General features: G+C 40.2%; 1 protein-coding gene across 2 annotated transcripts in view; it reads left to right on the forward strand.

Annotated features, from left to right (window-relative positions):
- Positions 1-19396, forward strand: part of fibcd1b (fibrinogen C domain containing 1b) — a 159014-nt gene that overhangs the window by 68474 nt on the left and 71144 nt on the right. For both annotated transcript variants that reach the window (XM_050053691.1, XM_050053692.1), the window contains 2 exons: positions 2148-2307; positions 15214-15350. In XM_050053691.1, the coding sequence (XP_049909648.1) occupies positions 2148-2307; positions 15214-15350 (297 nt within the window). The remainder of the gene's footprint in view (positions 1-2147; positions 2308-15213; positions 15351-19396) is intronic.

Consider the following 19396-nt stretch of genomic DNA (forward strand, 5'->3'; position numbering starts at 1 on the left):
AATTGGCAACTGGGTGGCGCTATAACAACAGAAAAATGCTTAAAAATGGCTAAAATGCGACCGATCGCTGTGGCTCCCCCTGTGGCCCAATGTTGTTTTTTTCTAATTTTTGGTATGACTAAGTCATGGTATGGTATGCTGTATTCAGTGGGTATGGACTAGTTTTTCCCTAATTTTAAAATCTGTACAAAAAGCAACAACTTTGCTGTATTCCTTCACGCACACACACACACATGAAAAAAAACAAAAAAAAACAAATACAAAAAACTGAACAACAGTACATCCACAAAGCAGATAACCCAGTTTTCTTTGCTGCATCCTGCCTAGCTGCACAATGGGTCATTACTGGATTGTATGCATCCACGTGTGGTTTCCTTTGTACTTACATGTGGGTACGTAAATGTGCTGTTGTTGTTTATGACTGTGTGTGTGGGTTAAAGCCCCAGTGCCCATGTAATATGATTGCAGTGCAGCTCGCTGTGCCTCAGAGGTGTGTTGCATAGTTATTGAGGCCAGGGAAAGGCCAGCGGGGTTTCTGTCTAATGCAGTTTTAACACCTGAATATAGCTGCACAGACACACCTTTGATAGAAGACTCTGAACCCCTTATATATGACTTTCAGCACTGCAGGTCTTTGTGTGTGTTTGTGGGTGTGCATTTGAGTATGTGGTGGAAAAATGAAAGAAAGGGAGCGAGAGAGTACAAAGAAGAGCAGGAATATTTCTCTGAGCTGCAAAAGTATAGTGTGTGTGTACATATGGGGCCCAACACCTGGCTGTGCATAGGTGTTGGCCAACTAGGTCAATATGTGAAAACGACCTTTTGGCAATGAACAGTGTATAAAGGGCTGCGGGTAAGAATGTGACCAGAGCAGATCAGAGAGGTTACACTGCTCTCTGCTAGGCCCAGCACATACATTCATCACCAGCTTTCCCACAGGGCGCTTTGAATTTCACAGCATTCACCAGGGTGCATTATGGGATAGGGTACCATGTGGTGCTTTGCTACACAGGGCTCTCTTTGCACTTGTGTGTTTCTGAAAGTCCCTAAAGGATTTTACTGTGCCCGTGGTTATGTACTGTATGATTAACTACAAATTGAGTACATTCATTTTCCAAAGAATGCTCAAACTTTGTAGTCCGACTCTTAATACGCTCAACATTTGTCCACCTCAACTTATTTTTTTCAAAGTCACTTTGTCATCACATGGTTACTACTCTGAGAACTGTCCTTGCTGGTGTGTTCAAGGATGCACCGACATCTAAGTGCAGCACCTACAAGCTATTAAACATGGAATCAAACCCAGCAGACATACATTACCCAGACATTGTGATATAGATCAGGTAAATTTGTACACTTTTTCCATTATAAAGATTTGTCGCTATGCTCTTAAACGTCAGATGGAGGATCATCCTTGAGCCCTCTAAAGAGGAGAATGTTTTAAGTCCCTTCTTGCAGGTGCATTACTATGTGAATGTGATGTAACTCTGACAAAATCAAAGGCAAAAAAAATGTCTCGAATTGCTTATCTTAAAGTCATAATCCGCAAGCTTCGGGTTCTGGTTGATTTGGCGACACCTGTGCTTACTGGTGATAACGCTAAGAAGTTCTTAGCAATTCAGATCCCAAACAGTCTGTTCCAAATGACTGCAGGCAAGAAACGTACAGAAATACAACTTGAGAAGACAAGAAACTTGTATATTTCCTTAGCTGTTCAAGCATGGTGAAAATGTCTTTATATATGTCTTCTTTATAGCACAATACTTGTACCAGTGCAGATATGTTTCCTTTAAAAATGCCCGGGATCAGCTACTCCTTTTTTCGTCCAGCATGCACATGCATTGTTTTCTGTGAGTCAAACACAAATCCAGTGCAGGAATGGTGCACTGTAGATTTGATGACAATCCGATGCAAGCCATAAATAGCTTCAAAAATGATGTTTTATAGATTGAAATTCTATGGATTATAACTAAGAACATTTTACACATCTGATAGATACTTTTTATAATGTTGTGAAATAAATGGAATTCACTGACTGCCTGGAAGGTTGTAAAACCCTTGTTGAAGTAATATATACAGCTTGTACCACTTTCCATTATTGATAAATGCAACTGTGTTGTGTGTATTTGTGTGTGTGCGTTTTACAGCTGCTGTCAGACAGTCAGATCAACATGGTGAAGGTGGTGAACTCGGTGAGTGATGCTCTCAATGCCATGCAGAAGGAGAACGTGGGCCTGAAGGCGCGTGTCAAGGCCGACTTGCAGAGGGCACCAGTCAGAGGGGCCCGTTTCAAGGGCTGCGCCAATGGTAAGCGAAATGAGGCGTGGCTTGACTATTTGTACCTGTCGGGCGAGATTGGATTCTTTCTTTGTAGATTTGTCTGTCTGCTATTCAATTTATTCCTCTGTCTCTGTATATATTATTCATACATCACTGGCTACCTATATGTTTGACCTTCTGCTCCGTGTCGTGATCTCATCCCCTGTCGAACCAACTCCACTATTTTGTAAAATTACATTCCGGTGTGGTCTGTCATCCATCTTACCACATATTCATTCAAGTCAACCTCTCCCGGTGATATCAGTATGTTTCCCTGGGCTACATCTCATCCACATTATCCAGTGGCCTTGGTAAAGATGTGGAATTTTTTACTGTACATGAGAAATGACTTGCATGTCCACTGGGCTGTGTTGCTGAGAGGCAGAGAAGGGCTCGAGGCATCATCCCATTGGAAGGCTTTCAAGCAGGCACAGTATACCCGATGGCATTCCCCCTGTTGGATTTGCTTTGCAGTGTTCACGTTCCTGTGTGAGCAACACGGCTTGAGAATATGGAAGATGTCTCATAAATTTGCAAACATGAGGGCAAAGGCATGTACTTTTACTTTTGCTCTCAGGAGCTGGAGTGCTTCACATGATGCATTGGGTGTTTTATTAATTAGCATCTTACTGTCGGTTTAGGCCTGTGGATTCAACAGCCTAATTGATTTAAATGAGCAATTAGCTAGTATGTGTCTCTTTCTTCTTCAGAATAGATTTTACGCCTTTAAGTTAAAAATATCAGTGGATCTCTCAGGAGTTTGACTATACACACATTTTAAAACCAAACTATGATTTTTAATTTAGATCAGCAGATCTTAACCAGGGATTCAGGGATCCTTGAAAGAGTTTCAGGGTCCTCAGAAAAATGAGAAATAGTTTATTTTACCTATTAATTCACTGTGGAAGTGAGCCCAATATGAGCAAGAGTTATAAGAGTGAACATTCTGATCACTGAGAGTTTCACTTCCTCCATGGTTATCTCCTTCAAATGTAGTTGACAACTATAGAATTCCAGTCTTAATCAGTTTAATAACCAAAATCTTTTCAGATAGAGGACCCTGAAGCAAAACTTCATCAAATGGGGGGGGCTGTGAGGCAATGTCTATCACTTTGAGGGTCCCTGACAGGAAAAAGGTTGACAATCACTGAGATATACTCACCAGCCACTTTATTAGGTACACCTGTCCAACTGCTTGTCAATGCAAATAGCTAATCAGCCAATAACGTGGCAGCAACTCAGCACATTTAGGCACGTAGACATGGTCAAGACAACCTTCTGATCCAGCATCAGAATTGGGGACTAAAGGTGATTTAAGTGACTTTGAATGTGGCATGGTTGTTGGTGCCAGACGGGCTGGTCTGAGTATTTCAGAAACTGCTGATCTACTGGGATTTTCACACACAACCATCTCTAGGGTTTACAGGGGTGTCAGAAAAAGAGAAAATACCCAATGAGCGGCAGTTCTCTGGGTGAAAATGTCTTGTTGATGTCAGGGGTCAGAGGAGAATGGTCAGACTGGTTCAAGATGACAGAAAGATAACAGTAACTCAAATAACCACTTGTCACAACCAAGCTATGCAGAAGACCATCTCTGAGCAAACAACACGTCAAACCTTGAAGCAGATGGGCTACAGCAGCAGAAACCACACCGGGTGCCACTCCTGTCAGCTAACAACAGGAAACTGAGGATACATTTCAGACAGGCTCACCAAAACTGGACAATAGAAGACTTGAAAACGCTGCCTGGTCTGATGAGTCTGGATTTCTGCTGCAACATTCAGATGGTAGGGTCAGATTTTGTTGTAAACAATGTGAAAGCATGGATCCATCCTGCCTTGTATCAACGTTTAAGGCTGCTGGTGGTGGTGTAATGGTGTGGGAGATATTTTCTTGGCACACTTTGGGCCCCTTAGTACCAATTGAGCATTGTTAAAATGCCACAGCCTACCTGAGTATTGTAGCAACACAGTGTACCCATCTTCTGATTGCTACTTTTAGGCGGATAACGCACCATGTCACAAAGCTCACATCATTTCAAGCTGGTTTCTTGAACATGACAATGAGTTCATTGTACTCCAGAGGCCTCCACATCATGGTTGTACAGCCGACAAATCTGCAGCAGCTGCCTGATGCCATCATGTCAATATGGACCAAAATCTCTGCGGAATGTTTCCAGTACCTTGTTGAATCTATGCCACATTGAATTAAGTCAGTTCTGAAGGTGTACCTTATAAAGTTGCCAGTGAGTGTAGATGTATCTTTTGTCCAAAATACATAGGACATGGATGGACCGTGACATCTCTGCTGCAGTATGCCCACAGCAGAGCACGTCCATTATAATCAACTGAAGCTGCTACAATGGCTGCAGAAGCTGTGCTTGACCGTGTGAGCACCATGCTGTTCCATGTTAATTTTACATGACTGCTTTATTTATTTTTCTCTTCATGGGCCTCCAACAGGTAAAAACTATATGGAAAATGAGTTCAATCTGTTGTTGAAAAAATGAATAGCTCCTGTACTAGAGGCAATGCAAAGCAGCAGAGCAACCTTGTGTGTGTATTTACATTTTACATTTACATTCTGCATCCTGTTGTTATAATGAGCCAGTTAAGAAATTTCAGCAGTAGTTAATAAAGCCTACACTTCCAAACCCTGCATAACCCACTGCATTATTACTCGATGTTCATGTTATATTTATACAGTAATGCACAATGTAATCTAAAGTTAACTGGAGGTAGATCACAGATCACAACCAAAAAATATCACAGCATATCTGTCCCATGAAAACCATTTATTTCCAGTTTTAATGGTTAGATTTTTTCAGATAAACTGACAAATAAAGTGTTGCTTTATGGGTTAAAAAATCTCCTCAAGCTAAATAAACTATTTAAAACCCCACTGCATAATCTGGAAAAAAATACAGAAAAATTTATTCTTAGAAAGCAGACATTTGGTGATACAGAGTTTTCAAAGGCCAGCAGAGAGCTCTGTCCATGGTGCTGAACTTTTCCACTGGTGGCTCAGCCATCTGTTTCACACAGTTTTAAGCCAGACACCACCTTCCACAATTTTCTTGCCTTCAAGGAATACTTTGCTGATTTTTAACCAGTTTTGAGTCATAACAGTATGGGTAATATGTGTAAATGAACTGCAGTAAACTTCCCTCCATCTTACCAGTGCCCAGATCTCCCTGCTCATCTCTCAGCTTAAATCTTTCACTGAATTTTTGTTGGCTCAAGGGCTGTTGCTCAAACTACAGATTTTACTTCTGCATTTTCATATGCCTGATACCACAGACTCAAAGTCAAGGATACTTCCTTGGTAGGATGGGTCCTTCCAAGTCAGGTCCAAAAGAGGCTTGGCAAGACTCCTTCCTAGCATCCAGTGAACACACATTGTGTGCATCATTGAAGAGGCCTCGCCTTTAATTACAGCAAATGACGCACAAGGAATTGTGGGTACTTCAGGCCCGCTGTGGATTAGAGCTTAGATCAGGCCCAAAAAATCCAGCCCGACCCCACCCGAGCCCGTGCATGTTCTGTCCGAGCCAGGCCCGTCCCTTTAACTGTAATTATGAGCCCGAGTCCAGTTTAAACCCGACATTTTTTTAAGGATACGAACATGGACATTGAAGGCTGACTGTCGTCTTTCTTTCCTCGGCAAGCCTTCATCATGTGCCTCTTAAGTGTATATATACCAGCATCGGTCTGCACTTGGTACACTCGACGAAGCCGACACAAACTTTGTCACCGTCGACAACTCGCATGTGCGCGGCAAGTGGCACCGTCAGGCAGAGAATCTGAGCTCTACTGTGGATACACACATGCAGTCTTGAAAATTCCCTGAAGGTAGGACTCGGTCCTCGGTATAATTGGAAGGATCCTTGAAACTGGAGCAGTTTTTTGGTGGGATTTGATGACATAGCCTCATTGAAATTCAGCCGTCTAAGGATCCTTCCTTGATTCTGAGAAGCACCAAAAGAGTATGGGAGTGGATCAAGAGAGAGACCCGCCCCCCTCACTCTCTCAAGCTCGGACCAAACTCAGATCAAATGGCAGCAGTGATCAAATATGAACCAGGTTCTGTTACTGCATTGCCTCTTTGTCCCCTAAAATGTGTTCAGAAATATATTTAAGTGCACTGTTTGGTTGTAATATGAGAATCTCTAAACAGGAAGTGGGCGTTACACTGTGTCCTGTATTGTAAAAACTAAGGCTTAAAAAAACTGAGATCAAACTGGAAAACTAAGCAGTGTTGATCAAATATGAACCAAGAGTATGTTGCTGCATTGCCTATCTCTTACCTCAAATGTTCTCAGAAACATATTTTAACTTATTATTTAACTGTAATTCAAGACTGTTTGTTACCTACCAGCTCTCCTATTGTTTCCTGTCTAAAAAGGTCAAGCTTGCATTACATCAACCACCAGCAGGAGCATTTATCGGTCTGGTGTGGCGCTGTGCATTCTGGTAGTTGTAGGTTATCTACCTCCAGAACAAAGCAAAAGCCATAGCCCTTTTCCTTTGTTTTCTCTGGTCATGTGGCACCACTTTTAAAAGCATTTGTGTCTCTCTGCTGCATAGACAGCCCAATTTTATGAAAAGACCATCTTTACAGCGGTAAAATCCTGCTTTAACCAGATTATCTGCAGCAATCAGTAAACAGTTAGAACAAACATAGCAGAATCGTGGGTAGCAATAAAGTATAAATTAATTGGTGGAGAAATTATCCCTCAGATCTTAGCAGAATTGTTATCTCACAGCAGGTATTATAACTCAATTGTGTCATAATTTCTTGGAGCTTTATTTTAATTTGTTGTCTCCTGGCTCTACAGTATATTAATGGTAACAGCGACAGAGACAGACACAACACTGCTTCCCATTGCTAAGGCAATCATTAGTCAATTTATGAGCTGCATAGCATCCCCCGCTGCATGCACTTGTATGAGGAGAACACAGTTACAATGTGATGCAACGTGATGTGAAGTAACATCACTGTTCTAAAAATCTCTACAGAGAGACTGAATAATATGAGGTAATATTTATTGTAGGGTTAGTGTTTTGCATTTTATTAGATTATACATGTGTTTGCATTCTTACATTATTTGGGAAAATGTCTGCTAAAGTGTTCATAATAAGGAATAATTATGTATGAGCTCTGTGTATTTACAAAATCCTTCCCTGCACAACACGGTAAAGTCAGCAGCCAGAACAAGGTTGTAATGATGATTACATCAGCCCTGTTGTTTCTGCTGGAGATTGGCTCATCGGCTGCTTCTGTTCTCATTAGTTCATACTGACCCTCCTGGAAACAGGTGTCCAGTTCTGTCAGCTGTCTGTCAGGGACTGCAGCTCATTATGCATCATTTCTGCTACATGAGGAGTTCCTGCATGTGCAGCAACTTTGTATGGGAAAGAAGCTTTTAACCAGTACATTTTAAAAGCCTTTTATCAGTGTGTTTAACTCTTAAAGCTTAAAAAATGAAAATGTACACAAATTAGTGGGATTTGAAAATATATACATACATACTTATCACTTTGGGGATTTGGGGTTACTGAAATATGCAGACCTATTCATTAGTAGCTGTGCAAAACCGCCTCAGCAACAGCACACTGCACTGTGAGATACAATTCATGCTGAAGGCGTATATAAACTATTCTTTCTGACATTGATGAAAGACTTTGGGAGAATAAATATATCCTTGCTGACCATATCTTCCATTTAATGTGAGCGTTCTAGAGAATTACCCGTAGTTCTGTATGTTCTCAACAGCTTACAGAAGAAAGCATTTACCTTGAAACCAAAGTCAGCATTGTTATTAGTTTTAACCCTTTCTATAGTGCTGAATCTCTCAAGCAACAATTTTACCCACTCCTGTCCTCACAATAGATATAACTGACCTGACAATATACTGTCCTGGGCTCTGTAGAGGCAAGGAAGGGGGAAATAACGACCTGATAATAAGACAGATCACCCCAAAATCAAAAAATCATATTTTTCCCTTCACTTGGAGTGCTATTTATCAACCTAGATTGTTTTGGTGTGAGATACCAAGTGTTGGAGATGTCTGCCTTCTCTCTAATATAATGGAACGAGATGGCACTCTGCTTGTGGTGCACACTTCACTCTGCGCGGTGATATGGTGATAATAGTTCCCTCATTAAACTGCTCACAACAAGGTCTGTGGATTATCTTGAGAAACTGTGTCATGATCTCTGGGAAGAGACATTGCAGTTGGGGTTTTTTAAATTTATTTTTTGGTGCTTTCAGCACCAACAGCTGAGTGCCATCTAGTTCCATTATATTGGAGAGAAGGCAGACATCTACAACACTCTGCAACTCACACCAAAACAATCTAGACTGAAAAACAGCATACAGGTAAGAGGGAAACTTGTTATTTAAGGGTGGACTGTCTCTTAAGGCAAAATAAATATTATTCTCTCTGTTGTGGCCAAATGTATAGCTTTCACCTTTATCTGTATATAGAGCCAGATATTAATTAGTTAAAATCAGTCTAGCCAATCATAACTGTTTTGCAATAACACCAATAAAATGTCAGGGTAAACTTCTCTGCTTGATTTATGGTTGATTGCCACATTAAATTCTGTTATGTTCCATGTAAGTGTCCGCAGAGGGCTTTGCATTGACCTATTTAAAGCATAGATATCCTGAAGCTAGGTAAATGTCAGGAGTAAAGCTGTACAACATTCACACTAATTGATCAAGCACCATGAACAGCACTTCACACATTCTCTGCTCAAGGTTTACTGGCCATGATTTTTTTGAACGTGTGGAAGTGCATCTCTGCAAGATAGAATATGATCATGAACGCAAAACAAAATATAAAGCATGGCATAAAAAACACAGAAAAAACTATGGTAAGGATTTGTTAATGTAATCTGCACATGAATAATATATATATTCTCTACATTAAGTCCACCAAATCCTTCTTGTTATGTAGCTCTTTGCAGGTTTCCACTCCGTTTACTCCTCAGAGCTACAGTCAGGACAAACTACAACCAAGCAGCCAGCGGCAAGTCAGTGTTTTTGTGTAGCACAGCCTTGACATTTCATCAAAGACATCTACACTGAACTAGAGAACAGCGAGAAAAACAACAAAAACATCACTTCTGTTTAAAACTGATACACAACATATACATCATCTCTAAATGCCCATGTTTATTTATTATGCAATATATCCTTGGGTTCATTATTATGGCATTCTTGTGTGGGTTAACTTGCTTTTGGCTGTTAAAAAATAACATCTCTTACCATTAGCATTCTGGTGTTAAGATACTTGATGTACATGCTACACCAGAATAACAGATAATAGGATGTGTCACTAACACCTACTGTATATATCCATTTGTAATTCTGTGTGACTTCTGATATAGGCTCAGTACTCTAGGTACTTATCATCTTTTATAATAACTGTTCTTACTACGGCACAGTAGGTAGATAAATAAAAACTGTATCCACATACGCAACAGCTTGTTTTCAATATTTAATGTCTGTCTCTTTATGGCTGTGTGCATATGTGTTTAAGTTTGGGCACAGCCGTGAATATCTTTGACTGCTTGTCTGTCCCACTGTGCCTGTGGATGTTTGAAGTATTCATCGCTATACTGTTTGCATTGGATTCCCATAAGAGCATATTAAATTTTCAAAGTTATATGAATCCAGACCTGACAGCAGTGAAGCCCCTCTCAGCTCAAACGGTAGCAGGAGTTGTACAAAAACCACTGCAGAAGTCCTACTTTTCAGTTTGTGGTCTGCCTGACTTTGCCTTACTGTTGCATAGTGGCTTTACAATACGGAAAGGATAAACAAGTGAGAGCCCATTTCTGTTGTCTGTAACAAGCATGCAAGTACAAGTATTGGCTTGACGTTTGAAATATTTCTTTATTTTTTTTGTTATTTTTGCTGCCAATTTAATTATTCACTTCTCTGGTATTGCATTTTCAAACAAAAGAGAAAGATAGAACATAAAGAGAAGAGTTTGAGTCAGACATGAGCATGGTTGGAAACAACTATAATGGCTGCCACAGATGAGCAGTGTTCTCTGGAGTTGCGAGGACAGGGTGCATTTAAATGAGTTCAGTTCCTACTGTGCTGTGCCTGTGATGTCAGAGTGATTTACTTTGAAGGGTTTATGCGACTAAGGATTTTGCCACCAAACAGATGAGATTCAGAGCAGATACTCTCCTCAAAGGTCCCATCCCATTGCTAACACAAAGCATACACACACCCCACCATACCACACCAAGCACACATCATTAGATACAAAATGTCTCCTTGAAGGATATGTCTGGTGTCTGCTTCTACATTTTCTTATTGTCAGCAAATGAAAAGACAAAAACTAACACTGAATGATCTTACTTACAATTACTGACTATGTATCTAAAGCCTGACAGCCTATAACTCTGTCTGATAGACTTCCATTGTTGCCTAAAAACGATTAAAAACACATCAATGAGCCACATCGACCCGAGTGACCTGTTCCTTTTTTTTTTTGCCAACACTAGCATTTTTTTAAGTTGATTCCACATCCTGCTGCCTCAATAGTGCATCAAATCCACAGCTGAAAATAGTCCACAACAAATTGCACCATTTCCTCCTGTTTGAGTCAAGTTTGCTCCAAAAAAAAGAGACAGACAAATTGTTGGCATTGGTCTTGACAGTATGAAGAATATAGAATAAATGGGACCATGAAGTCCACAATAGGTATAACAAGTAGGCAGAAATAGGCAACAGGAAAGCTGGATGATGAGGCAAAATGCAGACAATCATAACTGAAGGCAGGAAACGCTGGCTGAATCCAAATGCCAACCGTCTGGAGTTGCGGACTGAGCCCCTATGGACTTCAGTCGCACTTACTGTACAGTAACATACCGTCATCATGTCAAGTCTGTGAAGGTGTGAGGCTATAGAGTCTCTATAGACGTCTCTGATGGACAGGCCTCAAGTCTGTTTCACTTGTTGCTGTCGAAACATTTGAGCAACAAGTCCAATCATGTATGTTTTGGTGGCAGCAGCACTTGCCTTCATAGTAAGTATTCATTGTACTCTTTACACGAGCATATATATATCAGCTATATTACACTGCACAGCTTTTATAGGGTTGGCTACCATAAAAGAAAGTGCACTTATAATTACCTCTACAGTCTAGATTAGTCTGGTCAGATTTCTGTATCATGATGTGGTTCAACACTATTTCTGGATGACATTATTCAAGTAAGTTTTTAATACAGTTTTGCACATTCATAAAAAGTGGGGTTTTTTCAGTTAGGATACCTGATTATGTTATTTTTTCTGTCCATTCCAATGGCTGAAAATTCTGAAGGCAGATCATTGCAGGAATCACTTAATAGTAAAACTGACAATAAATTATCTCAATAGACCTTTTCTTGTAAGAAAAAAAAGAGTTGATTTATTTTCCATGAATGGTTAACTCATATCTATATCTATCTATATATGTGTGTGTGTGTGTGTGTGTGTGTGTATAATGACTAAGGTGATGCTTTTAAACACATTGCATATATATTTTGTATTGTATATATTATCGTCACTGCTCAAAATATCTTTTAATCCTGAAGTATCTCCAGACAACAGTATGTTGAAATTCTCCTTAGATGAATATTCTGTGTACATAATCAAAAGGATGTATTATAAGCAGATTTTATCATTAGAAAATCTAATTAGAACAGTATATCTCTATTTAAACATCACTTCCGTGTTCATATTCCAGTGACATTCAGGTCTCCCGTCCATTCCAGTGTATGGATTGCTATAAAACTTTAATATGATTTTTTTTTGTAAGTAATATAAAATCTCATGTTTACTTTGAACACAAATTATGTACTTTAACGATATGGTAACTAGTGGGGCTGTCACCTTTTGGTCGGTTGGTCGTTTGGTCGATATGCTCTTGTCTGACCAAATTCTCATTGGTTGGACAACTGCTGGTTAATTTAACAAGGCTGTGAATCCACTAAAACATTACTTTTGCCATATGAAAACTGCAGTTGTTGTTCAGAAGTGGATTCAGTAGCCTATTTGTCTTCTGTGATGGTTGGTCTTTGTGGTATTTGTCCCACCTCTTCTCCACTTTGACTGAATGGGTGGTGACAGTGATGAGCCCAGTGTTTTACCCAAATAAAACATTTTTCAACTCTCATTTTTATTCTGAAGATGGATAGATAATCACAAAGGACATTTGAGGTCAGATTATATCACAATGGACTTATTTTACTCCAAAAAGACACAACAGTTTAAGGCTGGGTTATAAATCCTCTGAAAGGGATAGGACTACACTGCCCTTGTTGGAGCAGCATGATGGCTAACATAGCTTCTGGGCTAAAAATACTGAGTCTGTGTCTGACATGCAATGTTATAGAGATATTTAACATTAGTAAAAGTATGTTGTACATGACATCCTCAACCGCAACTTCTAAAGTGTACAGTATGTCAGAAAGATTTCATCAAACCTGTTCAACGTTTAGTAGTAAGACAACATGCATGCTGCTCAGGTGCAAAAGTGTTACAGTGCGAAGATTATTTTCAGATATACTACATTTGAAATCACATTTATTTTCCACTTGAGGAATTCCACTTGCCTGAAAACGGAGATAACTTGCCTGGGCAAGTGTTAATGTCGAGCCCTGTGATAGGAAAACAGAAAAACAGCGCTTTCAGTGCACTGTGGCAATTTAGTTAATCTGGATATAACATGCAGATTTTTTCCCCCCATAGACCAATCGATTGGTTGAAGAGTAGGTAGAATTTCAATTGATCCAAACTTTCTTTGGTTGATTACAGCCCTAATTATTAGATTTAAATGTTCCTTGCACATCCTCATTGCCTCGGTTGGCATTGCTTGTTAATAAACGGGGTATGGCTCTACTGCAGTTTACTTTAGATGATGTGGAACACTGTGATTGGCTTATAGACATCCCATTAAATAAGTTGATGCATTTGGGAGGAATCAGAGGACAGTATCATCGATCTTGACATCCTACAAAAGTTATGTAAATTAGACGGGACAGGGGATCTCAACAGGTTAAAGCGGCTTTTGTACTCATGTAGGGGAGAGCAATGTGTCATGATTTACAAGGTGAATAATCAGTCTACTGAAGCAACAGCTAATGATGACCAATTGCAGTTTGAAAATGTAACATTATTCAATGCTGACGACCCAATTTGACTAAAATATTAATATCACTACTACCTGCATATATATTGCCTGAGCCTCTCTGAGGAGACTCTGCCAGTGAACCCTGTCTCTGTGTCGGAGGTCTGGAGGCTGAAGCATTTCCGTCCTCCTCCCTTCTTTTCTGCTGCAGCTCCAAGTTCTCTTTCTTATGGTTTTTTTCCTCTTTTGTTCAGCTTTCACTGCAATTATGTCGCATTAAAGTAGTCAAGGTAAACATCACAGTGCACTGCATGTGAGCACCCATATGTTGTTTGAGTACACATAACAATGCGTGCAACAGTACACAATCTTCAAAATGAAAATGTATCTGTAGTATGTTGTCTCTGGAATGGAAAGGTATGGATTGAATAAATAAGCACACACACTAGAGAATTCATCTGCGTTAAATTATGTGTGAACAAAGTTGTGAAGCTGAAGTAGACCTGGAGTATCAGCACAATCATGGGGGGGGGTCCTTGGAAGAAAAAAATCTCCGCTGCAAGGGATCATTAAACTGAAAACTTTGAAAGCCCTTGTTATAGAGGACCAAATTCTTAAATAATGATGAGTCTCTTTTTTTAATGTCCCGTGGAACCCAGACATCTTCGGTTCCCTGTAATGAAAAGAAGAACTGGGAAATGTTACCATTTATGTGTGATGATGATGAAAGTCAGAGCTCAGTAGTCAAGGCTTACACGGAGAAACGGAAAAGCTTCGGGGAGACCAAACATTTCATATCGTGTTGGGACTGCGAAAAAATCTTGTATGGCCTTTTGGAGAACTCTCCTGGCTGTTTTAAACTTAGGGGTCTGACCCAGCAGAAGGCTGGCATGCATAATCTATGACTGTCCTCATCACAGAGCTCCTCTCCCGCTTCCTGGGGAATAGATTTTGTATCCCCTGTGTAAAACGGGTGTCTCAGTCACAGACAAGGGTGCTACTGTTCTGCTCTGCTGTAGCTTACAAGCTCCCTGTCGCCGTCTTTTCTTCTCTGCACTAACTTTTCTCCTGAATTCTCTCCCTGTCTGTCTGTTATATACTCCACTCTTCCTGTCTCTTTGTCTGTGTCGTATCGCTCAAATGTACAGTATATATCTCATCACTAAGCCATACTACTTCCTCTCCGACTTCCATAATGTCTTTTGTTTTCTCCTTTTTCCTACAACTTGTGTTATCTCAAATCTATGTGCTATATATCTGCGTCTTCTCTGTGGCATCACGTCCGCGCTCCACCCTTGTGCCTTTCTGTCTTCATTCCGACCTACTTGCGTACCGTCTTTTTTTACGTTTTTATCTCCGCCGCACTTAAGTCTCCCTTGTCCCACTGTGTCATCTATCACCCGCCCCATCCATCTCACCATCTATCTTTTTTGTGTCTTCCCTCTCCACACAGCCATTCCCAACCTCCTCATAGCTCTATCTGTCCTTTTCAAGAGCCATCCTTTTAGAAAATAATTGGGTAAGCCAACACTTTGAGGTCTCATTTTCACAGGATGACTTCACAACATAGTAGCAGAATGGCTTCCTCATGTTCGCTGTATTCATGTGCCTCTCCTTGCCCAGCTGCAGACAGTTATCTCATGTTTTCCTCATCTTCTCTTTATTACTGATTTCACTTCACCGCTCCGAGCAATCTTTCCCTTTGCAAGCCATATTGGACCTAATTTATTTCGTGTCTCCCTGCTTTCACCTCTCCCTAGGCTCACGTCCCCGTGACTGCGGTGATCTGTACGCCAGTGGTCAGAGAGAGGACGGCATCTACTCAGTGTTCCCTGTTCACCACCCCTCAGGCTTCCAGGTCTACTGCGACATGACTACGGACGGAGGAGGCTGGACGGTGAGTCAGAGGAAAAGGCACACATGTATTACAGTGGACACACGCACATAAAGCTCATAAGCTGCACCTACCTAAAATAGAAACGTTCACTCAGTCGCCAGATTTTCACCAGGGTTATAATCAAGATGAAAAGGAAAACAGGAATGGAAGGGACCTGAAGGCCTTTTCACTGTCTGCTTTTTACAAATCTGCTTTATTTACTAAATAACCTCAACAGAGGAAAAACAAGATTCCCTGAGCATGAATCTCTCTAACTGCAACATCGGTTCCATTCAAATCACAGTCGTGCGATACAAGAGGTCCTATACTGTTTTTCTGGGCACCTGCTGTGATTACAGTTGTACTGCCTTAGGAATCTCATGTATCAATCTGAAAAGGTCTCATCAAAGTTTTATCACAGAACAGCGAGGAGATCTTAAGCACAAGTTTCATGTGGACCCGTTTGAAAACAGTCCACTATTTTTTCTTTTTTTCATTTTGAAATACTAATTAGTCACATCTAAGGGAGAATATCATCAGGTAGAGTGCTGAAAGGAAAATGAATTAAGAGCAGCGAGGCAAAGAAACAGAGCAGTGAGAGACACAACAACACTAAAGAACATTGAGTGGATCATGATTTGTTTAGTAGGCTAAGCAAATAGTGCTTGCCTGGGTCCAGACCTTTGAATCCACCCACTCCACTGAGATCAAGTTGACTGATTTTTCTGGCATTGTGAAATGAAACCGCGGTTTCTCGGTTGAAATAAAAAACAACCAATGCAATGAGCACTGTGGGGGCACTAACGATTAGCCCCCAGCCCCCAGCCCCCAGCACCAGCACCGGTTATTACCAGGAGTAGTAACAGAAATGGCGAGCACTAGTCACACAACGTACAGTATTCTCACTCCCAATTCGTCACATATCGCCGCTTGTTCAGTGGACTTTTGACGTCTACATAGTCGTGTTAGGTTTTCTGGATGCATCCATGTTGACATCCTGGGACACTGTGTCAATTTATGCCTGTTACATGCATTGTGTCATTTCAAAATACACTTCTATTTTGACAGGAAGTGTACAGTTTCTACTCCTTAGATACATACAGTCTTGATCAAATAACCTTACAACACTGGTTAAACAGCTTGTATTTACGTTTATTTCCTTGTGCGAAAAACGCAGCATGGTTTGGCTCAACATTCATATAGGAAGAGAACAGCGGGCTCCTGGGTGAAAGTCCAGGGTGTTTGTTGGTCACCCATCACCAGCTGTGGCTCAGAGGTAGAGCAGGTCATCCGCTAATCGGAAGATCGGCGGCTCCTCCAGTCCGTATGCAGATACTGAACCCCAAATTGCTCCCGATGGCTGTTCCATCATTGTGTGAGAGCTTGTGAATAGTTACTGAGTAGCAGGTGGCACCTTGTATGGAAGTCTCGGCCACCAGTGTGTGAATGTATGAATGAATGGGTGAATGTGATGCAGTGTAAAAGTGCTTTGAGTGGTCGGAAGACTAAAGCGCGCTGTACAAGTGCCGTCCATTTACCATTATCATTTCCCCCTCCCGTCCGCCCTACAGACACTTTCAACCTTTCATTATTTTCTGGCGGCATTTCAAACTCCCATTGTCTGGCTGCGTTATATATTGACTCTGACTGGCAACGTGTCAAATGCCACGAAAGTATGGCTATTCTTGTTGGTGTCTGACACAGAAATCAATGACTAATGAGAATGGGTTAATAGCCAAGAAAGAGGCTGCTCTAAATTGACATATCATCAACATATTAGTTTGTTTTAATTCGCTCTATTCCACTCTTAAACCCCTGCAAAACCAGTATGTTTGCATGGCTATGCATCAGTGTGGACTTAACATGACGTTTTATTCAGGCAGATATGTTGGTCTCTATTATGAGTAGGAAAAATTCAATCTTTCTCCCCAACGGAAATCAGTTAGAGTGGACGCAAAAACAGTGCCATAATCACGAGGGTAGAGATTCTAATGTAAGCTGTTACAGTGACAACTGATCTCATAGCATAACTAAATCATGGAAATCTAATATAAGTGCTGATGCTGAGATGTCTGTCCTGATATAAAGATGGAATAAATTACAGCACTGTATAGGCAACACAAACTGAACAGCCAGCTCATGGAAAGACAGCTCCCATTTTGTATACTGCAAACAAAGTTGTCAAAGTGCTTCAAATTCAAGAACAAAAAACTCTTTCCATTATAGTTTGCAAATGTCTGACTTGTTTATGTTTTGCTTTTGTAAATCTTACATTCTTGTCTTTGTGTAATAGTATTTTGAAAGGATTTTAGACTCTTAAAAAGACAACATAGAAAAATATCGTTAGAGTTTCTTTAAGTGTCTTTTTTCCATGATCAAACATCTGTCAGTTGTCTGGCCTTGCTAAAGTAAACATAGTTGTTTAAGTGAGACTGTATACTGGAAGCACTGTGTCTTTTGGGAATGAGAGACAGCGAGGTGAACAAACATTGACACAGAGCTGTTTGAAGTTATATTTGGAAGTGTGGTTTAGATGTATTTTACTGTGAGAGTGCACATACACTCACACAAACACCAGCTTACTGGTTAGAGCCATTTATTTCCCTTTGTTCTGAAGTATACTGTAACAGTCCTCTGGGAAAGGAGAGCAGTTCTTAATAGAAAACGAAGGCCTTGTAACGCTTAAACAGTTTGAAATTTCAGCTACATGAATCACAACTTTTTTTTCTACAGGTTGTGATGCATTTTAGTAAAGCACCCAGGGGCTGATTTTGGAAACTGTCCAAAAGTATTCAGGGATTGATTTGAAAGATCTGTAGAATGAACTGTTATGGAAATCATGTCTGGTTCTTTAAAGTCATTCAGAGTGATACAAGCTGCACGAAAACTTGCTTTAACCCTTTAAAAACATCCACGGGAGATTGTTATTGGCATAATTTTGTTCAAACAGATCTAAAATAAGAACCATGATAGCTACAGCATTCATTCTTTCAGCAGCAGAAAGCTAAGGCTTCCTCTTCCCCGTCATCATGTCATAACCTTATGTTGCCTTACCTTACATGCCGTGGAAATGTGGTATTTTGCTGTAATTACAGTTATTTTTTTCTGCAATGGTTGTAGGAAAGTGCCATTTGCATAATCCTGTATATATATATCCATATAAAATAAAAACCATAGTAACTAGAGCATTCATTCCTTTTGCAGAAGACAGCTAAGGCTTCTGTCTTCCTGTCATCATGAAATTTCCTGATGTTGCCTAGCCTTATGTGCAGTGCATATTTTGCCTGTATTATTCCAGAATTTCCGCATAAATTTCCCTGTTATGTGAACATCATTGTTTGCATAATCCTGTATATATTAATCTAAAATAAAGATCATAATAGCTGGAGCCAAGGCCAAGGCCTTTGTCTTTCTTGACATGATGCAGTACGCTCATAATGACATCATTGTGCTACATTATTTGTGGTGCAAAAATGTGCGGTGGCACCAGAGGAATGAATGATGATTCCATCAAAACTCCTTTGTACTCTGCCCATAAAAAAATTAACTTATCTCGAAAAATTAGTAATGTACATGCCGTAAAACTTCAGTTAAAAGCCTAGTCCCAGTTAAACATCCAGTCCCTTTTGCTAGCCCTGCGTGGCTACACACCTTGTTGTTGAGTTGTGAGTATTGTTTTAACAGGATAAAGTGGTGTTGGGTCAGTTTGTCGGGTGCCATAATGAGCGCTGTAAAAAATACTGTCATTACTCTCTCTCTCTGATGCCTTGTCTGTCAGAGCTAGACTAAATGAATGATTTGTAATAGATATGTTATTCGAAGCCTAATTTTTATACAAATATTATTCATACTGGTTCAAATAAACAATTTGATTGTTTTTCACATCTTTGCTGAGCAATAGTTTTGCATAAAAGGAATTACACGCCCGTCCCATATAAACACCTGTTGACTTCAGTGATGTAAGCAAATAATACTCCGGGCTGCTAATTGAAGATTTACGGTAGTTCAAATAAGTTAGTGTGTTAGGAAGTATTTTATTTATGTTTCTGCTTTTAAAATTCTTTTGG

This window comes from Epinephelus moara, chromosome 9, assembly GCF_006386435.1.
Source record: "Epinephelus moara isolate mb chromosome 9, YSFRI_EMoa_1.0, whole genome shotgun sequence".
In the NCBI taxonomy this organism is placed as follows: Eukaryota; Metazoa; Chordata; class Actinopteri; order Perciformes; family Serranidae; genus Epinephelus; species Epinephelus moara.